This window comes from Macadamia integrifolia, chromosome 5 (genome assembly GCF_013358625.1).
Source record: "Macadamia integrifolia cultivar HAES 741 chromosome 5, SCU_Mint_v3, whole genome shotgun sequence".
NCBI lineage: Eukaryota > Viridiplantae > Streptophyta > Magnoliopsida > Proteales > Proteaceae > Macadamia > Macadamia integrifolia.
Genome location: NC_056561.1, coordinates 2,149,519 through 2,168,495, shown reverse-complemented (window position 1 = coordinate 2,168,495; position 18,977 = coordinate 2,149,519). Strand labels below are relative to the sequence as shown.

The following is an 18,977-nucleotide window of genomic DNA, read 5'->3' as shown; positions in this document are numbered from 1 at the left end:
ATTAATCTAAATTAATTGCATTGAATTTTCACGTACATAGTAATTGGTTCCCAATTGTTAAGGTAATAAGAAACGAAAAATAAGGAAAAATTGTAGAGGGTGATTCCTTTATGAAACATGCCTGCAACTTATACATCTTGTTTGGGCACTAGAGGGAGATGCAAAGAGGGTGCGGGAGGGTAAGGTAGAGGCCAAAAGGGGGCGAGAGGAGGGGAGAGAAGGTGGAGCAAGTGATGTAGACAGAGAGTGAGAGAACACTGTCACAACCCATTTCATGTACAAAAAATGTACTCAATTGTTGGGATTTGATAGTGTTAAATCGATGGTTATCTGACGTTCTTAGAAATTCAAACTAGTAAGTGGAAGGTAGTATGTACTGCGATATGTATGAAGGGGACTGTAGGGTAATTAATAACCAATGTGAGACTAAATTCCCAACATTATCAACTTATTCTAAAATATATTTCAAAATCTAGTCTTATTACTGAGACAAGTTTAGGAGCTCCAAATATTAACCCCCCACCCAAAAAAAAATAAAAAAATGGATGTCCATTTATTACAACACGTGCAATTTCTTTCTCACATTTCTGAAAAGCCGGTGCACTAGAATTGAAAGTTAAAAGGATACTCTTCTCCCTTGAGTGTGGATCAGGTTCTCCTACAAGAACTATTCTTGTACGATCTGATCCATATATATGAAACCACCCACAGGACATGATCTGCTCTATTCTTCCTTGCCCTCTAAGGAAAAATTGGTGATTTTAATTAAACACGTTATCTAAAAAATGGACTTGACAGTTGACATATGGATAAATATAAATATATATATATATATATATGAAATAATGGTGACTATATCCAATCATATCTTTGTATTTTGAACATTCCTTAGATTTAAGATTGGTTATATGACGTTCATAGATGCGAAAGGTTATATATATCGTACAACAAATTAAAAAGAAAATTAAGTATATATGGTTGTGTTTCTACATCAAATTTAAAACCTAATTTAAGTTGAGCTAAGCAGCTTCTGGTTCAATCTTGAAATTTTCTCCCATTTATTACAGTGCAGAACACGGAGAAGCAGAAAATGTTGACGTCGCCCCACACAGTAAGGCTGTGTAATCAACCCTTTAACTTCCTGAATGCGGATCAGGTTCTTGCACGAGAACCATTCTTGTATGAGGACTTCATCCACTCTTTAACTTCCCAAGTTCTTCTCCAAGTTCCATGCCCTCTATGTCTTCCCAAGGCCCAAATATGAACCAAACAACCCTTCTTCACCCATAAAAAGATTCCCTTTAACCCAATCTATAAATATAGAGATCGAATGAATGAGATCAACAAAAATCCAAATCAAAAGCAGCCAAAACAAAACTTGCTAGCAATCTTCACATTCATTCCTCACGTCTGGTTAGCTTTCTGATTTAAATTTCTTGAGCAGAGCTATGGAAACTATTTCTTCTTTCCATTCCCCTTTGCTTCCTCCACGACCTCCTCCTCCTCCTTCTTCTTCTTCTTCTTCAAGTTTACGACATCGGAAAATGGGTTTTTGGCAGCGGAATGTATCGACTGTTGCTGTGAAAAGAGATGCATGCGACTGGGATTTCGGGGGATAGTCGGTGGATGATGTAGAAACGTAACCCTAAAACGATGTAGAAGATAATGGAAAAACAAGAACAAACAATGCACACAGATTTACGAGGTTCGGCAAAATTGCCTACGTCCCTGGTTAGATGAGATCCTGCCTCACTATCAATGGAGAATAGGGTTACAATGCTCGTCCCTCACACCTCTCAGTATTGCTTGCATTACAAAGAAAGAAACCCTCGCTACAAATATATAGCGAAAAACCCTAATCCAAAAACTACACAATTGCCTTAAATAAAAAATTCCAGTACTCTCTAGATTAAACTGCTATGGAATACAAGACATCATACACCAACAGACGAGAGTATGATAGTACTGAGAAGAAAGATTCATGAGATGATGGTGGAGAGGAATTATGAGGCTCCCAAGGATTGGGTGGAGTGGGAGAAAAAGTACTACAGTAGCTATGATGCCAGCATCTGTGAAGCTGTTGCAGTCCCTATTGATGGATACAAGACCCAGCTTGGCTCTTGGGATGCTGGCATTAGTTGCATTGAGTGATCCCACATCCATGGTCTTGGTCATGTTACATTTGATGAATGCCACAAATGTGATTTTGTGATCTGGATTTCATCTCATCAACTGATACATTCATGATCCATTTCTTATCTCTGATTTTCTTTTTTCGTTTTAATATAATGTACAATAGAATGGGTGTTTCTTATTATATATCAACAAAGTGCTGAAATGAAAATTTTTGTCCTTTTGATTTTCTCCAATCTTATGCTTAAAAATTATTTGAGGTAGGGAAATTAATAATTTTCAAAATAATTTGTAAGTAATTTATCATCATATCTCTATTAAAAGTTATTATTGTTTAACAATTATTTTTTAGTACATATGCAAAATGATAGGACTTACTCTTATTGGAACAAAAAGTATTTTATAATGAAAAAATAAAAATGTAAAATTACAACTTTATTTTTACTAACCTCGGATCGATACCAATGTTTGGAAAGCTATATGTGTTTGGAAGGCATGAAATGGATTATCTTTTTTTTTTTTTGGTGTAACATACCAATGTTTGGAAAAGCAAGATATATATTACACCAATGGTTTTTTTTTTTTTCAACAATCTCCAATGTTTGTAAAGCAAGAAATGGTCACGTCAACTATAATTATTAGGTGTCTTCGGTTTTTCCTAATTTACCAAATATTAATGGTTGACAAGAAAAACTCTCTAAGCTTTCTTAGACTAGAAAACCTCCCCCTAATCGAAACTTTAGATGTGGATAATGAAGTTATGGAACTAAATCATAAATAAGGATAAAAAGATTAAGCTTTGGTATAAGCATCATAAATACCACACCTAACTTGGCACAAAGATATATATATATATATATATATATATGATGAGAGCAGATCAGGTTCTTGGGTGGTTCTGGCTGTGGATCAAACTGTATGAGAATTGTTTTCGCACGAAAACCCTGATCCACACTATGATGAGGCTCCTTAAAAAGCTATATAATGAGATGGGTATATACAAGGTGAGGCTACACAAGGGCCTCTATTGCTGGAGAGGTACCAGTGAGAAAAGAGACACACACAAATTATTTTGAGAGAGAAATCTGTAGGTCATCCTTTTCGATTAAATAAATCTAGAAGGCCTTTCATTTTGGTTAAACAAAGGTTTTTTGAAAGCAATTTACACATAACAGAGATGACCCCGTCTTTTTATGTGTACAAACCTCAGGAGAAGTAGAATGGGTCCTAAGTGTGGGCCTTACGGTTTGCGGTTTTGCCTTTTGGGTTACTAATTCGAGGCCTTTGCGTGTGGGACTATGTCACAACACCACCCACCCCCATGACCCACGAATTGAAGAGAGACATTTCTTCTATAACTGATTTATATTATAATCTTACGTCTCAACCAGAAACAGTTATGGGTTCAAATCAAACTCTAATAAACAGATCTAAGACACCGCCATTAGAATGGGTCAAGCTAGCTCCAGTGTTCTCCAAATACAGTTTTCCCCTATGTTTCATGTGCCCCATATCAACTTTTAATACAACTCTCAAAAATATAAAAAGAAATATTTATTGATTCTAACTCCTATTTTTTATGAAGAGAAAGAATCTTTTATGGAAAGATCAGAAAAAAAAAAAAAATGGGTCCAGATCTCTTATGTGATACAGCTCATGAACTCATAAACCGCCCATTGATCGTCTTGGAAAGTAGAAACTCGAAACTTAGAAGAAAGGAATGGTTCAAGCCATACCAACCCTTCCCTCCCCTGTGCTTCTTCCTAACTTCCGGTGCCGGAAAACGGGACTGGTTCATCACTGCAAGCGACATACCCTGATGACAGTTTCTGCAGCGAGAAGAGATGATTACGGTAGTGAAAAGTAAGATAGGGAAGCTTGTGGACGAGAACATGGCAGTGCTGAGGAAGCGAATTCATGAGATGAAGATGGTGGTGGAGAGGAATGAAGATGAGGCTCCTCCTGAGGATTGGATGGAGTGGGAGAAGAGGTATTACACTTATTACCACTGCGACGTATGTGAAGCCGTGGGTTTGCTTCAAACCCAACTCATGAAAACCATGCCAAGCTACCTTTGGGGATGGTGGCTCTTATCATGGTTACTATTCCCACGTCCACGTTCATGGTCACCTTGCATTTGATGAAGATGGCCAAGTGGATCTTACCTACCAGTACTCATCACCGCAACAACAACTCAGTCTTTTTCGAGATAGGATCCGCTACTCTTACGATCACGGTACCTGGTTGTACGAATCTACATCCAACACCTGTCCCATCTTCTGCCATTACAAGGATAAAGAGGGGTATATTTGAAAACAAAAATGATAGATGTTAAACGCTGACTCATACAATCAGGTGATCGTACCAGCTGATCCATTTTCGCCTTTTTCTAACTGAAGTGGATAAGATAAATGGAACAAAAAAAAAATGTAATAACTATCAAACATTCCACCAAAACATGATCCAAAACATGAATCTTTGCCATCCAAATAACTCTATTTGATGTCATACTAAGATTAGACCTAACCTTGGGCAACATATCTTTTTTTTTTTTTTCTTTGGCATTGTTAACAATTAATAGCTGAATATTGAACATTAATTACATAAAACATAATTAATTGATTCTTTTCTTTTATCATATCTAGATGCAATTTTAGCCTGATCATAACAAAAAGAAAGTAGTAACAATCCAGACGAGCAAATATTGTGACAGGTCAATTAACAATCAATCATTTATAACCTTTTTAAGGATTGTTTATAAATTGATTAGTCAATTAGTTGGATTATGAATAGATAATTGATGAATCAAATAAAAACATATCAATGCCCTAATTTAAGAGGCCTGATTACCTAAACGGAAGAAAATGGTGAGGACCAATTAGACCAGACCATTTGACACCCCTAACTAGATACACATACCATCATACAATAATGAGTCTAAAGTTCCCAGACAGTCACTGAGAGGGGGGTGAATCAGTGTCCCTTAAAATATTATCGATTAACCTGTGTTATTTTAAACACAAGCACATTCACTCCTCTTCCCAATCAATGGAAATGAGTTTTCCAAATGTACTCAACCACCCTGCAAGCTAAGCACTTCTAACCAGAGAAAAATAAACACAAATATTTACGTGGTTAGATGGTGTGTCTAGTCCACGGAGTGCCCTCACTGGGCTACCCTCACTGGGTAATCTCACTATCACCTCACTGATGAACCTTCACTGGGTTTTACAAGTGCCTCACAACCTGAGGTCTTATCACCTGTCCGTATCTTTACCCTCCCCAGATCAAGGAGTAAATCAATAGAAAATTTGGATAAAATACTACCCAAAAGTTAAACCTAGGTTGACTGTGGCATTTAATCAAACATGTAACATGCCCACAACAATTTACAAGAAATCCCTACCCAAATTCCTATCTCTATTCAATGAAGAACAAGAACATATAAATAGAGATAACAAGAGATTCAAACGTCACTTGGGCATCGCCAAGTGGATTTCTCTGCACGTAGAAGATCAGAGAATCATCACCATAGCATGAAGAACAATCTCCAATGACTCCTCAACCAAAACAACGCCCAAAACAGAGAAGAATCACGGCTGCCTCAATTTTTATTCACACCTGTGCGTCATACCACTCTCCAAATATTCCCATTGCATTAATACTTTCGAAATACCCAAAATTCATATATTACACGTCGAATTTGGAGTACCATAGCCTCCAGAAAACCTTAGAGAAGTTCAGCCAATGTGAGATCACCAAAGAGAATCTTTTAATCTCAACTGTTAAATTGACCTTCAATATATCCATTCGGTAAGGTAGCCCTCACAAGCACTCATGAGGGTGCATTAAGTAAGTGACATTCCAAATGTCATGACTAAGGGCAGTCTTGACATTTTACCTCCAATTTCTGATAAAAACAAAATTTAAAAGATCTTAAAAGATCTAAACCATCCAATTTCAACCTTTACCAACCATGATCAACGACTCTCATTATTTCACACACTAAAGCTCAATCCACCGTTGGATTACAATCCCAATCGGACGGCTGCAGAATATGACTTTACAACACAACCCATCTCTTTAACCACCATACCACTATGCCTGTGTTGCCAACAATGACAACCAAACCTTCATCATGGGAACAACAATCTCCCCCTTTGGAGTTGTTGGCAATACCATGAGCAACATCCAAAACAACATTTTCTCCCCCTTTGGCAACAAGTACAAAGGAAGACAGACAAATGCCCCCTAAATGAAAGACTCCCCCTAACAACCCTCTGAGAGTGAATAGAAAGATAAACATTTATGGGAACCAAGCCACTCCCCATGCAACCATGTTGTCCTACAAGTAACATTAGCATCACTGTGCTCTAGTGGGGTGAGACAACACCTAATAGTGTCTTCAACTTCTCAAAGACCTTTGCCTAATGGTTTAGTAAAAATGTCAACTACTTGGTCTGTTGTTGGAATAAAATCTAGGTTCACTTCATTCAAAAAAACTTACTCCTTTAAGAAGTGATATCTGATGTCTATATGTTTTGTCCTAGAGTGTTGAACCAGATTTTTAGAGATGTTGATGGCACCGGAATTGTCACACTTGATACTTATAGGACCATCGCACTTGAACCCAAAATCTTTTATTTGTCTCTTCATCCATAGAACCTGAGTGCAAGTAGCAGCTGCAGCTATATACTTAGCCTTTGCTATGGATAATGACATAGATTCCTGCTTCTTACTGTGCCAAGCAACTAAAATTTTTCTAAGGTAGAATGCTCCACCATGGTGTTCTTTCTATCATCTACAGACCCAACCCAATCTGCATCAATGTAGACTATGAGCATGAAGTCCTTGGACTTCTCATACCACAATCCAAAATCAATGGTCCCCTTCAAGTATTTGAAAATCCTTTTCACAACGAATAAGTGACTCTGCCTTGGATCTCCCTAAAATCTAGCCACCAAACATACTGCCTGAAGAATATCATAGTTGGATGCAATAAGATATAATAAGCTTCCAATCATCGACCTATACAAGGTTTGTTCAACTAGAGGACTATCATCTTTATTACTCAACTTGTACCTTGTTACCATAGGAGTCCCAACCAGCTTGCATTCATCCATCTGAAATCCTTTTAGCATTTCACCCACATACTTCTGTTGAGAGATGAAGATCTCAGTCTTCTGCTGATGCACCTGCAACGGAAGGAAATAGGAGAGTTCCCTAAGCATGGACATTTTGAACTCCCTCTGCATCAACTTAGAAAACTTCTTGCAGCTCTCTTCACGAGGACATCCAAAGATGATGTCATCCACATAAACAACCACAATGAGCTATCCATGATCTTCAGAAAAAATATACAGGTTTTTGTCCACTACTCCCTTTTTGAAGCCAAGTTGATGTAAGTAAGCATCTAGTCTTGAATACCAGGTACTCGGTGCTTGCTTCAAGCCATATAAAGCCTTTTTTAACCTGCACACCATAGTAGTAGCATCCTCACCCAAGATGAATCCATCTGGTTGCTCAATGTAGACTTCCTCTTCCAACAAGCCATTCAAGAATACTGACTTGACGTCCATCTGATACACCTTGAAGTCTTTGAAAGCTACAAAAGCAAGGAATATCTTGATTGACTTCAATCTAGCCACTGGGGTAAAGGTCTCATCAAAGTCAATTCCCTCTATTTGTGCATAACCTATTACATACTAGTCTTGCCTTATTTCTGACAATCTTTCCTGTGTCATCCAACTTGTTTCTGAAAACCCATTTAGTGCCTATCACATTCTTCTGAGCTGATCTTGGAACTAACTCCCATGTTTTATTCTTCTCTATCTGATCCAGCTCCTCATTCATAGCATTAGCCCAACTCTCATCTTTAGCAGCCTCATCCGCATTTTTGGGTTCTACTTGTGATAGTAGAGAAAGTATCTGCTTAGGCTTCTTAATCTTTCTGGTTTGGATTCCAACACTAGGATCACCAATTATTTGATCCTTGGGATGATTCTTCTGGAACTTGGTGTTGCTCTTCCTTGTGTCTTCTTCAGCATCCAAATTATCATTCCCTTTTTCTTCATCAATTTCTTCTTATGTTTGTGTAACCTTAACAGGAGTATCATCAAGATCAAAACTCTTTTCATAGTTTGAAGAGTCATCATCTGAATCATACATGGTGGATTGCACTCCAAATTCAGCCACCTTCACATCGGAACTCTCAACTATTTTGCCCAATTGCTTGTTGTAACACCGATAAGCCTTAATTTTGAATGAGTATCCTAAGAAAATACCTTCATTAGCTCTGTCTTCAAACTTTCCCAAGTAGTCAGTTTTGTTCTTGATGTAGCATTTGTTGCCAAATACCTTGAAATATTTCACTGTAGGCTTCCTACCAACCCATAACTAATAGGGAATCTGATAGGTGTGAGGTCTAAATAGAACCCTGTTCTGTGTATGAACAGTTGTGTAAACAGCTTCCCTCCAGAAATTTTTGTTAACATTACCCTCAATCATCATGATTCTAGCCATCTCCTCTACTGCTCTGTTTTTCCTCTCTACCACACCATTCTATTATGGAGTTCTTACTGTTGAATGCTGGAGTCTAATACCATACTCATCACAATAGTCTTTGAATACATTCCATGTGAACTCCTTTCCTTGGTCAGACTTAATACATTTGATGGTTTTCCCTACAAAGTTCTCAACTTGCTTTCTGACCAGCCTCAAGCACTTCTCTATCTCATTCTTCTCCTTGAGAAACATGACCCAAGTCATCCTGGTGCAATCATCAATGAATAGTATAAAATACTATTCTCCTCCTATCACTTGAGTCCTCATTGGACCACACAAATCAGTGTGTATAAGGTCTAATGATTTGCTAGAGTGATGCACCTTAGGCTTGTAGGTGCTTCTGGTGAGCTTTCCCTTCTGACAATAACCAAAAACACTGGTTCTAATCCTCATCAAAATAGGAAGGTCTCTTACACTTTTCTTCACACTAAGTTGTCTCAGATTCTTGGAATTCAGATGTCCTAACCTTTTGTGCCACAACTTAGTCTCATCTTCTTGGCTCATCAAACACTCCACTTGAGTCTTCTCAGCTAGAACATACAAGTTCCCTAAGGTTCTCTTTTCCTGTGCTATCTATTTCCCTGTGTCAGTGTTCTTGATTGAATATCCCTTCTTTGAGAAGATCACATGATTTCCTTCTTTACACAGTTGACTGACACTTAATAAGTTATGCTTCAGTCCATCCACATATAGCACATTTTCAAGGTTGACCTTACCCTCATTCAGACTAACAGAACCTTTCCCACAAATCTTGGCTCCTTCATTGTTGTCAAACTTCACTGTACCTCCATTGATAGAATTGAGATTCTGAAGTCTTGACTTATCACTAGTCATATGGGAAGAACACCCATTGTCAAGAATCCATGGTGCCTCCTTAGATTTCACTTTTAAAGCAGCTTGAATCAATAGTGATTTGGTTGTGCTATCCTTCTTACCCTTCACCTTCCACATTGCCTTTTGAGCAACAGTAATGGGTTGAACCTCATTTTTACTCTTACTTTTCTATTCAACTTGTGGCCTTCTACTATTGGTGAATTGTCTTTGAGGAGCTAAACCTTGTGAAGACCTCTGTATCCTCTGTGCAGGCAGCATAGTCAAGCAATTTCTAGAAATATGGCCATATGAGTGACATCTGTAGCACTGAACTTCATACTCTTCCATAGCTGCAAACCTGTTGTTAGTAGGTATCTTCTTTGGTTTAGTTACCACTCTACAATTTTCAGCTTTATGGCCAAAAGTATTACAAGAGAAGCAATATCCATAGAACCTATTATTTCTCTTCCGCCCAACATTCTTGAATTATCTCTGTTGAATCTGAGTTTGAGTTTCCTTCTGAGTAACCTGGACTTGATTAACCTTCTTTGTAGATTTAACAAAGCTTATGGGTTGTTTCAAGGTCTCCTTCCCTATGGCCTTCGCAGATTCTTGAATGAATCCAATTCCTTCTTTATCACCAAAGTATTTCCCTGTTTCAGTGCATTTCTTCAAGTTCATCTGGGCTTCCATCAACCTGCTACAATTTTCACATTCTTGCTCTGTTGATGAAGTTGAGGAGGTCTCATTAGCTTCTTCTTGAATTCTCTTCTGGATATAAGCCCGTAAGATAATTACTTCTCTTGCAAGTGACTCAATCGTCTGAGTTTTCTCTAGAAGATTCTGATCCTTTTCTTCTATAGTTCTCTTGGATAATAACTTCTCTTTCAAGTGACTCATTCATTTGAGTTTTCTCCATAAGATTCTGATCATTTTCTTCTATAATTCCCTTGGATTCATCAGACAAGACCTTCAGCTCCACAATTAGATCTTCTGCATGTTTCAGTTGCTTTGTGAGTTTCTCAGTCTTCTTCTCTTCCACTAAGAGTGTATGAAGTGCTGACTTCAATTCAAGTTCTAGGTCCACTGCACCTTCTTCTTCATCATCACTTTGGTCATTTTCTTCTAGAGATTGAGTGGATGAGTTATTTCTTGGTCTAGACTCAGCTGCCATAAACATGGCTTCACCTGAGCCATCTTCTTCATCTTCACTAGAATCTTCATTAGAAGACTCACTGCAATTTTTGGAAATTAGGCTTCTCCTCTTAAAGTTTCTATTCTTCTTAGAACTGTAAGTTTTCTTGCATTTGACTTTAAAGAATCTCTTCTTAGGCACTTCCTCCTCTTCATCATCTGAGTCATGTAGCTCTTTCTTGTTAGGACACTGTGAAGCAAAGTGACCTATGTCATCACACTCAAAGCACTTAAGTGGAAGCTTGCCCTTGTATTTGCATGTTCCCTTTTTGAGTTGCTTTGACAAATATGCAATTACATCATTATTGTCCTCATCTCTGGAGTTGCTTCTACCTTCAGTTATTTTCAACTTTTTCATGGCATTGAATGCAACTTCCTTACTAGAATTAGCTTGGATAGGAGAGTCAATTTGCATTTCATATGCAACTAGGGTACTTTGTAACTCATCAATAGTTACCTTGTTCAAGTCTCTTTCTTCCAACACTGAGATCTTGGCATTATAAATGGGAGGCAGGGTTCTCATAAATCTTTTCACAACCACCGTGTCTGACAGTTCTTCACCAAGTCCTCTTATAGAATTTACTATCTTTAACACTCTATTTATATAGGTTTCTATTTTCTCATTTTTTCCCATTCTCATAGCGTCAAATTCATTCCAATGAATAAGAAGCTTGAATTCTTTTACCCTACTGTCTCTCTCATGAAAATTTTGCAGTTTATCCCAAATCTCCTTAGCTGATTTGCAATTCATAAATCTAGTGTACTCGTCAGGTGCTAAGGCACTCAATATTGCATTTGAAGCTCTAGAATTGAATTCATATTTCTTCATCTCCACCTCATCTATGATAACTTCTTTTGATGATGTGAATTATGTTCTGGCCATAAGCCAAATCTAATACCCTTGAGACATCAAGTAATGATCCATACGATTCTTCCAGCCCATATAGTCAATACCTTCGAAGTAAGAAATTTTGTTGTGACCTCTTCTTTCACTGTTCTCTGCCATTGCTGGCCTCTCGATTGGATACCCTGACATAAGGATGTGAATTTGTAATCGAAATAGTTTATCTAAATCGAACCAATCTGTTTACATCGAAACCGTAAAATTGTTTAGTAAATGGTGCGGTTATGGTTTTAAGTTTTAGACCGATTAGCTAAATGGGTCGGGTCGGTTTTAACCTCGAAACCCGTTGGTTTCAAATCGAATTGAAACCATTTAAATCGAACCGTTTAAAACCGTTTAAACTAATCCGATTAATCCATATAACAATTAAATAAAGCAGGGGTAGTAATCCATATAACAATTAACAATTAAATTAAGTGTTCATCCTGCTTTGGTATGATTTAATGCAATTCAGTTCAAGTTTAGGCTTTAGATCATGAACTTGTAATCCATATATGTTAATATTTGTTGTCATAGATGGGGTGTTTTGGCTGAACCACCTGTCATTTTAATATTTTATGCCGTAGAAGGCTGGATTTGGATGTTGTATGATATTAATTCTATATGTTTGAGAATGGTCATGCAAAGAATTAGCACTAGATTATCAAATTAAGACATACCATCATTAATATAGAATCTCTTATTTGTGGTTGGTTTCAAGTTATAACAAACCGATTGTGAACCGTTTTACAAACCGTATGGAATAAACTGAAATCGAAACCATTTAAAACCGTGAAATCAACACCATTTAGAAACCGTGAAAACCGAAACCATTTACTAAATGGTCACGGTTTCAGAAAGTGGAATCGTTTAGTAAATGGTGCAGTTATGGTTTTAGTCAAACAAATGTGAACTGAATCGATCCGCACCGTTTAAATAGAAACCGAACCGATTAACACCCTTACCTTGACGGTTAAGTCTAAACTTTGGGAACTTGGATCTGATACCAATTGAAGTTCCCAGACAGTCACTGAGAGGAGTGTGAATCAATGTCCCTTAAAATATTACCGATTAATCTGTGTTATTTTAAACACAAGCACATGCACTCATCTTCCCAATCAATAGAAAGGAGTCTGCCAAATGTACTCAACCACCCTGCAAGCAAAGCACTTCTAACCAGAGAAAAATAAACATAAATATTTACGTGGATCGGCAGTGTGCCTAGTCAACGAAGTGCCCTCACTGGGTAATCTCACTATCACCTCACTGATGAACCCTCACTGGGTTTTACAAGTGCCTCACAACCTGAGGTCTTATCACCTATCCGTATCTTTATTTCCCCAGACCAAGGAATTAATCAATAGAAAATTTGGATAAAATACTACCTAAAAGTTAAACCCAGATTGACTGTGGCATTTAATCAAACATGTAACATGTCCACAGTAATTTACAAGAAATCCCTACCCAAACTCCTATCTCTATTCAATGAAGAAGAACAAGCACATATAAATAGAGATAATAAGGTATTCAAATCTCACTTGGGCTTCGCCAAGTGGACTTCTCTGCACATAAAAGTTCAGAGAATCATCACCATAGCATGAAGAACAATCTCCAATGACTCCTCAACCAAAACAACACCCAAAACAGAGAAGAATCGTGTCTGCCTCGATTTATGTGTACACCTTTGAGTCAGACTACTCACCCAAAATCCATATATTACACGTTCAATTGGGAGTTACATAGCCTCCAGAAAACCTTAAAGAAGTTCAGCCAATGCGAGCCCACCAAACATAATCTTTTAATCCCAGCCGTTAGATTGACCTTCAATATATCCATTCGGTAAGGTAGCCCTCACAAGCACTCATGAGTGTGCGTTTAAGTAAATGACATTCCAAACGTCACGACCAAGGGCAGTCTTGACCTTTGATCTCTAATTTCTAATAAAAACAAAATTTAAAAGATCTTAAAAGATTTAAACCATCCAATTTCAACCTTTACCAACCACGATCAACAACGGCTCTCATTATTTCACTCACCAAAGCTCAATCCACCGTTGGATTACAATCCCAATCGAACGGCTGTTGAGAATCTGACTTCACAACACAACCCATCTCTTTAACCACCATACCACTATGCTTGTGTTGCCAACAATGACAACCAAACCTTCATCATAGGAACAACAAAGTCCAATTACATGTAGCCAACTAATCATATCAAAGCCGAAGAAAAATAAGTTTATTATTTGCTCTTCCAAAATAGATACCTAATGATAATTTACCATCATTATTTGAAGCATGTATCTACGTAATTTTGCATGTACACATAATATGCATAGTTCCATGTTTCGGGATTTCATTGGGTTTTCTGAGGCTCCAGCTCGGTTTGGGCTTTTTTTTGTCATCAATTTTAGCCCAACTCAAAGTGATTTCAGGTTTTCTTCTCAGCCCAAGCTAAACCCAATTGAGTAAGGAATCCAGCCCAAGAATGGGCCTTCTTTCTGGTTTTGGTAAAAGCACACAACTGCCTACACCTTTCATGGAGTAGAGGGGCTTTGGATTGGGCTTGTCACTTGGGACTTCAGGCTTGGGACAATTTAGTTTAGAAGAAGTTCCCCTGGACTGTATAGTAAGATTCACCTTGTGATCCTAGGGTTGGAGATCCTACACCCTCACGATGAGGTTCATCAAGTGCGACTTAGATCCTCTCCAACCGGGGCGGCTGGAGAACCCCAGATTCATGTACTTCAGAATTAGGTGGTAGTTAGGAAAAGAATAGCAGAACCATACAATTCATCATGGATCCAACCAAACTCACCTAGAAAGAAAAATCAAGTACTATGATCTTTAGGGGCTAGTCAATGATACTCTTTATTAATTGCATACAGGAACGGGTGGGACCATCATCCATGGTATTAGCAAGGATTCCTTTCACCAATTAGTGATTTGATTTTGTGATTAAACTCATGTGTTATTATAAACTCATTATCAATTGTATAGCATGCCATGGTTTTAACTTCTAACATCAATACGGATTGGGTGTATTGGTATAAAAAATAGATCAATTTTTCAATTAAGGTATATACTTGTCAGATAAGACCAAATTCCAACTGATTCATGACCATAGTGTATTAATATCGATACCTATACCTATAATCTTGATATAGGTATAAGACACCCCCTAACACGTCAGATAGGAGCATGGTTTTAGCAATCAGTATCAGGATCATGATTGATCTCAGTTGATATCAATCAGGTATTGATCCAAATTGACCTGTATCATTCTGATCAATTGGATCTTGCATAGATTTCTTTAAAAGAAAAGAAAAAAGGAAAAAAAATCATCTTAATCTGTATCAATATGGAATCAGTTTGGAATTGGTATTGCTACGGACCAATTTTGATACAAATCACTTGACTCAAACAATCTAATATCTATTTCTTTTAACTAGGGGTGTCAATTCTTAAACTGAACCGGTAAAACCGGCCGGACCGAACCGAACCGAAGCCTTATTAGGTCGGTTCGGTTTGGAGTATTGCAACCCCAAAACCAAACCAAACCGCACCGGAAACCGGATGAACCCAAAACCAAACCGAAACCGGCTCAAAACCCAGACCAAAACCAAAACCAAACCGGTAAGAAACCGAAACACTCCAAAATTCATTAAAAAAAAATCAAAATTTGCATAGTTTTGTAAACATTTGTATGGAAAGTCGAATCCAAACTGGACCAAAAACCAAAACCAACCCGGTTTCAAATCGATTTAAGAAACTGAAGACAAACCGAAACCAAACCACACCGAAATCGAAACCGAAACCAAATCGAAACTGGAATTTCCTTATTGGTTCGATTTCGATTTCAACTTTCCCACACCAAAACCGACTCAACTCGGATTGAAACCGAGCCAAACCGACCGATTGACACCCCTACTTTTAACCATGGATAGGAGTACATCATAAACTCCCATCACATATCTCCCTCATCTAATTAAATTGGAGCAATGGCAATGGTGAGGAGGATTCCTTTTAAACTTAGTTCCTAACATGAAATGATCTTAAAAGCATAGAATTGGTATCTTAGGGCCCGTTTGATAACGTTTCAAGAAACTCGTTTCTGCTGTTTCTGTTTTCAGAAACAGTAGAAACGGAGCAAAAAACTTTTGATAAAACTGCTTCGTTTCACTTATTTTTAGAAATATAAATATAAATTTTTACTTATTTATGGTTCAAAAAACGACTCAGGCGAAACAAGCTCAACTTGTTTCGCCGTTTCTGGAAACGACTTGTGGCAATTCTTTCACTGGTTACCATCGACTTCTAAAAAGATGATTTATCAAACACCTTCAATTCCGTTTTTGTTTCTAGAAACGAAAATTTATGTTTCTGTCATTTCTCGAAACAGAAACGACAGAAACGTTATCAAACGGGCCCTTAATTCCTAACATGAAATGATCTTCAAAGCATAGAATTGGTATCCCTTGGATCAATCTCGAAATCATTATTTTAGTACCCCTTACCCTAACTACTTTCTGCACTTTATGAATAAAATCGTTTTGTCCTTCTTCATTGATGTGCTCCTCACTTGCTCAAAAAATAATTTTTTTCAAATGTAGTATCGGAGAGAAAACGGTCAATGCCAATTTCGATCCAATTCAGATTGAAATCAAGCTCTTGAGTCGGCAGATCCAAAGCATGTTTAACAACAAGAAATCGGATCGGTGACCATGATTCCGATCTACATCGGGAGAATCACGATCCGATTCTTGAAACCCTGCTTACAATGCCTAAACCCCAATCAGGAGCAACACCTTACCACCTCACAGCTAAATTTGAAGGTGGTTTTACTGCTCTCTCTCTCTTTCTCTCACTAAATTCCACAGATGAGAAGATAAAACTCATTGTCCTTCTATTTAATCGCCGACTTTATTGAACTTTCTGGTTTCAGAATCTTTTACAAACCCCTAACCCCTCGAAGACGTTCTGTAGTGGGCGTAGTGGTTACGAAATGCTTCTCTTTCTGCTTCGAGACCCTTGACCTCTTGGGGACCATCGTTTTGCATCATAAGAGAGAGGGCTTCATTTTCTAAGTATTTCTCTTTCTTTTTTTCCTTCGGAGTTCTAATGGGCACTCAGCAAATGAAAATCTAGTGATGGGTTTCTCGATTTCTTAGCATCAAAATGCTTTCTGTAAGGTCAGTTTCTATTTTTGGTTATTCTCTGTAAAAGAGCTGATTTTATGCTTGAATTCTCTTTCTCTGTGTTTGAGATTTCGATTTCTATCCAATTTAGGTGGCCATTCTTATAGGAACTGTTATCCTTCAATTGTTTGATTTGGGTTTTCTTCCATTTCCTGTAATGTAGGGATTTTTGGAGAAGACATCGTAGGAAGCTTTTTGTTACAGTGGGAGTTCTGGGGAGTGGATATGTTTTGTATAAGCTATATCATGCTCATCAGCAGAGGCTCTCTGATTTAGAGAGAGAAATTGAAGGCGAGCGGGCAACTGATGAACTCATTAAAGCCCAGTTAAGAGAATCAAATTCCTACACTCTTTCTGGATATTGTCTTCGTTTTCAGTGATCTTTGTTCTCTCATTCTTTTTCCTGACTTCTGATTTCTCTGATTGGTAGACTGCAAGCCCATTTTGAGAACATTCAAAGAATAGCTGATTCGACAACGTTGCCTTATTCAATTCACTATTTGCAAAGTCGGATCTCAGAGGAGTTGGACCTTTCACACTTGACTGCAAGGCTCTCGCAGGGGAAGGGTCAGCCCAACACCCTCACCTCTTTGGAGAAACTCCAGCTATGGGAAAAACTCAAAATTCTAAGTATGAATTTTGTTATGTATATTTTGCTTTTGCTGTCTGAATTTTCGCAAATAATTTCTTATCTATATGTCTTTTCAATCTGATGCATTCCACTGGGAAGGTGAATAAATGACTTTCTAGAAACGATTGGATTCTTTGTCTTAGTTGGGTTGATTTTGTCCATCAGGTTTCACGAGAATGATATCATCATTGTGGGCAATGACAATGCTTAGCTTATATATAAGAGTACAGGTCAACATTTTAGGCAGACATCTATACATTGATACAGCCCGGGGTCTGGAAGGCTCTCATCTATTGGTACGAGCTACTTTCTTTTCCATGGCTCTCCTAAATTTACACGACCAGTGCTCCTCATCTGTCTTGATAATGTTCATGGAAATAATTGAACTTCTGTTCCTTGTAGCAGTGTAGCTACCATTTATATTTGTTATCATTGTTCTCAAACTGAGAAGTCATGCTGTGTTGCCAAAGTAGCAAGGTTTCTAAGATTTTTTTTGCATTTTGGTATGGTTTTAATAATTTGAATCCAAGTATTATTACTAGATCTATGTATGTATTTGAAAATTCGGTTGATAGGATAAATATATTCTTATGCAATTTGACTATTTGTAATGGAAGTGGAAATTTGGAATAGCCTATGTTCATTGTAAAGATAGTTTGGAGGACTCGTATTAATGGAGTGTGAATTGTGACCAAGGATAGCTCATCCCTATAATGTTGGATAGGGGCAGTGAACAATTCAAAATTTTTGAAGTGATAGAATGAATAGCAACAACTTTAGTGGGAGAGGCAGTGTTGAACGAGGATTCCTCAAACTTTATTCCCCACTCCTCCAACAGAAAAAAGGAAAAAAAGGAAATCGTCAATCAAATTTGATTAGTTATTGAATATATGGTTTTTGTTCTCAGAAACTTAGATGATGAACAAACATTTGTATCTTATTTGTGCCAATATCCGTGTATACAACAGATTCTGGGAAGCATAATTTCTTGTTTGAACTTTAAAGTTTGTGGAGGCATGTACAAAAGATGGTTTCAGATTCAGAATCGAGGATTGAACCCTCCTAAAGACTCAAGGCTACTCTTCTCTATTCATATTCTCTCAAAATACAGTTAAAAGTTTAATTTTATTTCTTGAAACTCCTCCATTACTGATCTCTATCTATATATAGCATTTTTCTTACCCTTAGAATCAGCATAGTGACTGAAATTGGTTTATATTGGAAGATTGTAACACTTCTTTCAAATTGAACGTTGGAAGGAAATTTTATGAAAGAATAGAGGAGTTTATGGCACTCTCGGGAGGTAGAGGAGGGAGTTTATGTGATGTAGGGAGTTCCTAGGTGACTAGGTCTCCTACAAGATTAACTAACTAGGTAGGGTTAACTCAAGGGACTTGGGTAGATAGGACAAAGAAACTCAGCAAACAAGATTAAGCATGCAAAATAGAATGAGATTAATAAACAAAGTAGCAAAAAGCAATAATAATCTAGGCGGAAAAACACATAAACTCTTACTTAAGCTTCAAGTGGGGACATGGGGAAGGGAACAAACGTCATACGAATGT

The 18,977-nt window shown here is 37.6% G+C and overlaps 2 protein-coding genes across 2 annotated transcripts in view; one reads left to right on the top strand and one right to left on the bottom strand.

Annotated features, from left to right (window-relative positions):
• Positions 1-9,996: 9,996 nt before the first annotated feature.
• LOC122079691 lies at positions 9,997-11,533 on the bottom strand. Its single transcript, XM_042646365.1, has 2 exons — positions 10,391-11,533; positions 9,997-10,281 (listed from the first exon to the last, which is right to left on the bottom strand). Exons 1-2 carry the CDS (start codon positions 11,531-11,533, stop codon positions 9,997-9,999), a joined length of 1,428 nt encoding a protein of 475 aa, XP_042502299.1.
• Positions 11,534-16,262: 4,729 nt separating this feature from the next.
• Positions 16,263-18,977, top strand: part of LOC122080056 (peroxisome biogenesis protein 3-2-like) — a 17,864-nt gene continuing 15,149 nt past the window's right edge. Inside the window, exons 1-4 of the mRNA XM_042646924.1 lie at positions 16,263-16,775; positions 16,945-17,106; positions 17,212-17,411; positions 17,578-17,708. Of these exons, the coding sequence (XP_042502858.1) occupies positions 16,762-16,775; positions 16,945-17,106; positions 17,212-17,411; positions 17,578-17,708 (507 nt within the window). The 5' untranslated portion in view covers positions 16,263-16,761. The remainder of the gene's footprint in view (positions 16,776-16,944; positions 17,107-17,211; positions 17,412-17,577; positions 17,709-18,977) is intronic.

Excerpts from the sequence above, each read along its gene's own strand:
- LOC122079691 (XM_042646365.1), bottom strand. The coding sequence starts at position 11,533 with ATGAAGAAATATGAATTCAATTCTAGAGCTTCAAATGCAATATTGAGT. Across the intron at positions 10,282-10,390 it reads ATGAGTCACTTGAAAGAGAA|AAGAGAATTCAAGAAGAAGC; the intron begins GTTATTATCCAA and ends GCTTATATCCAG.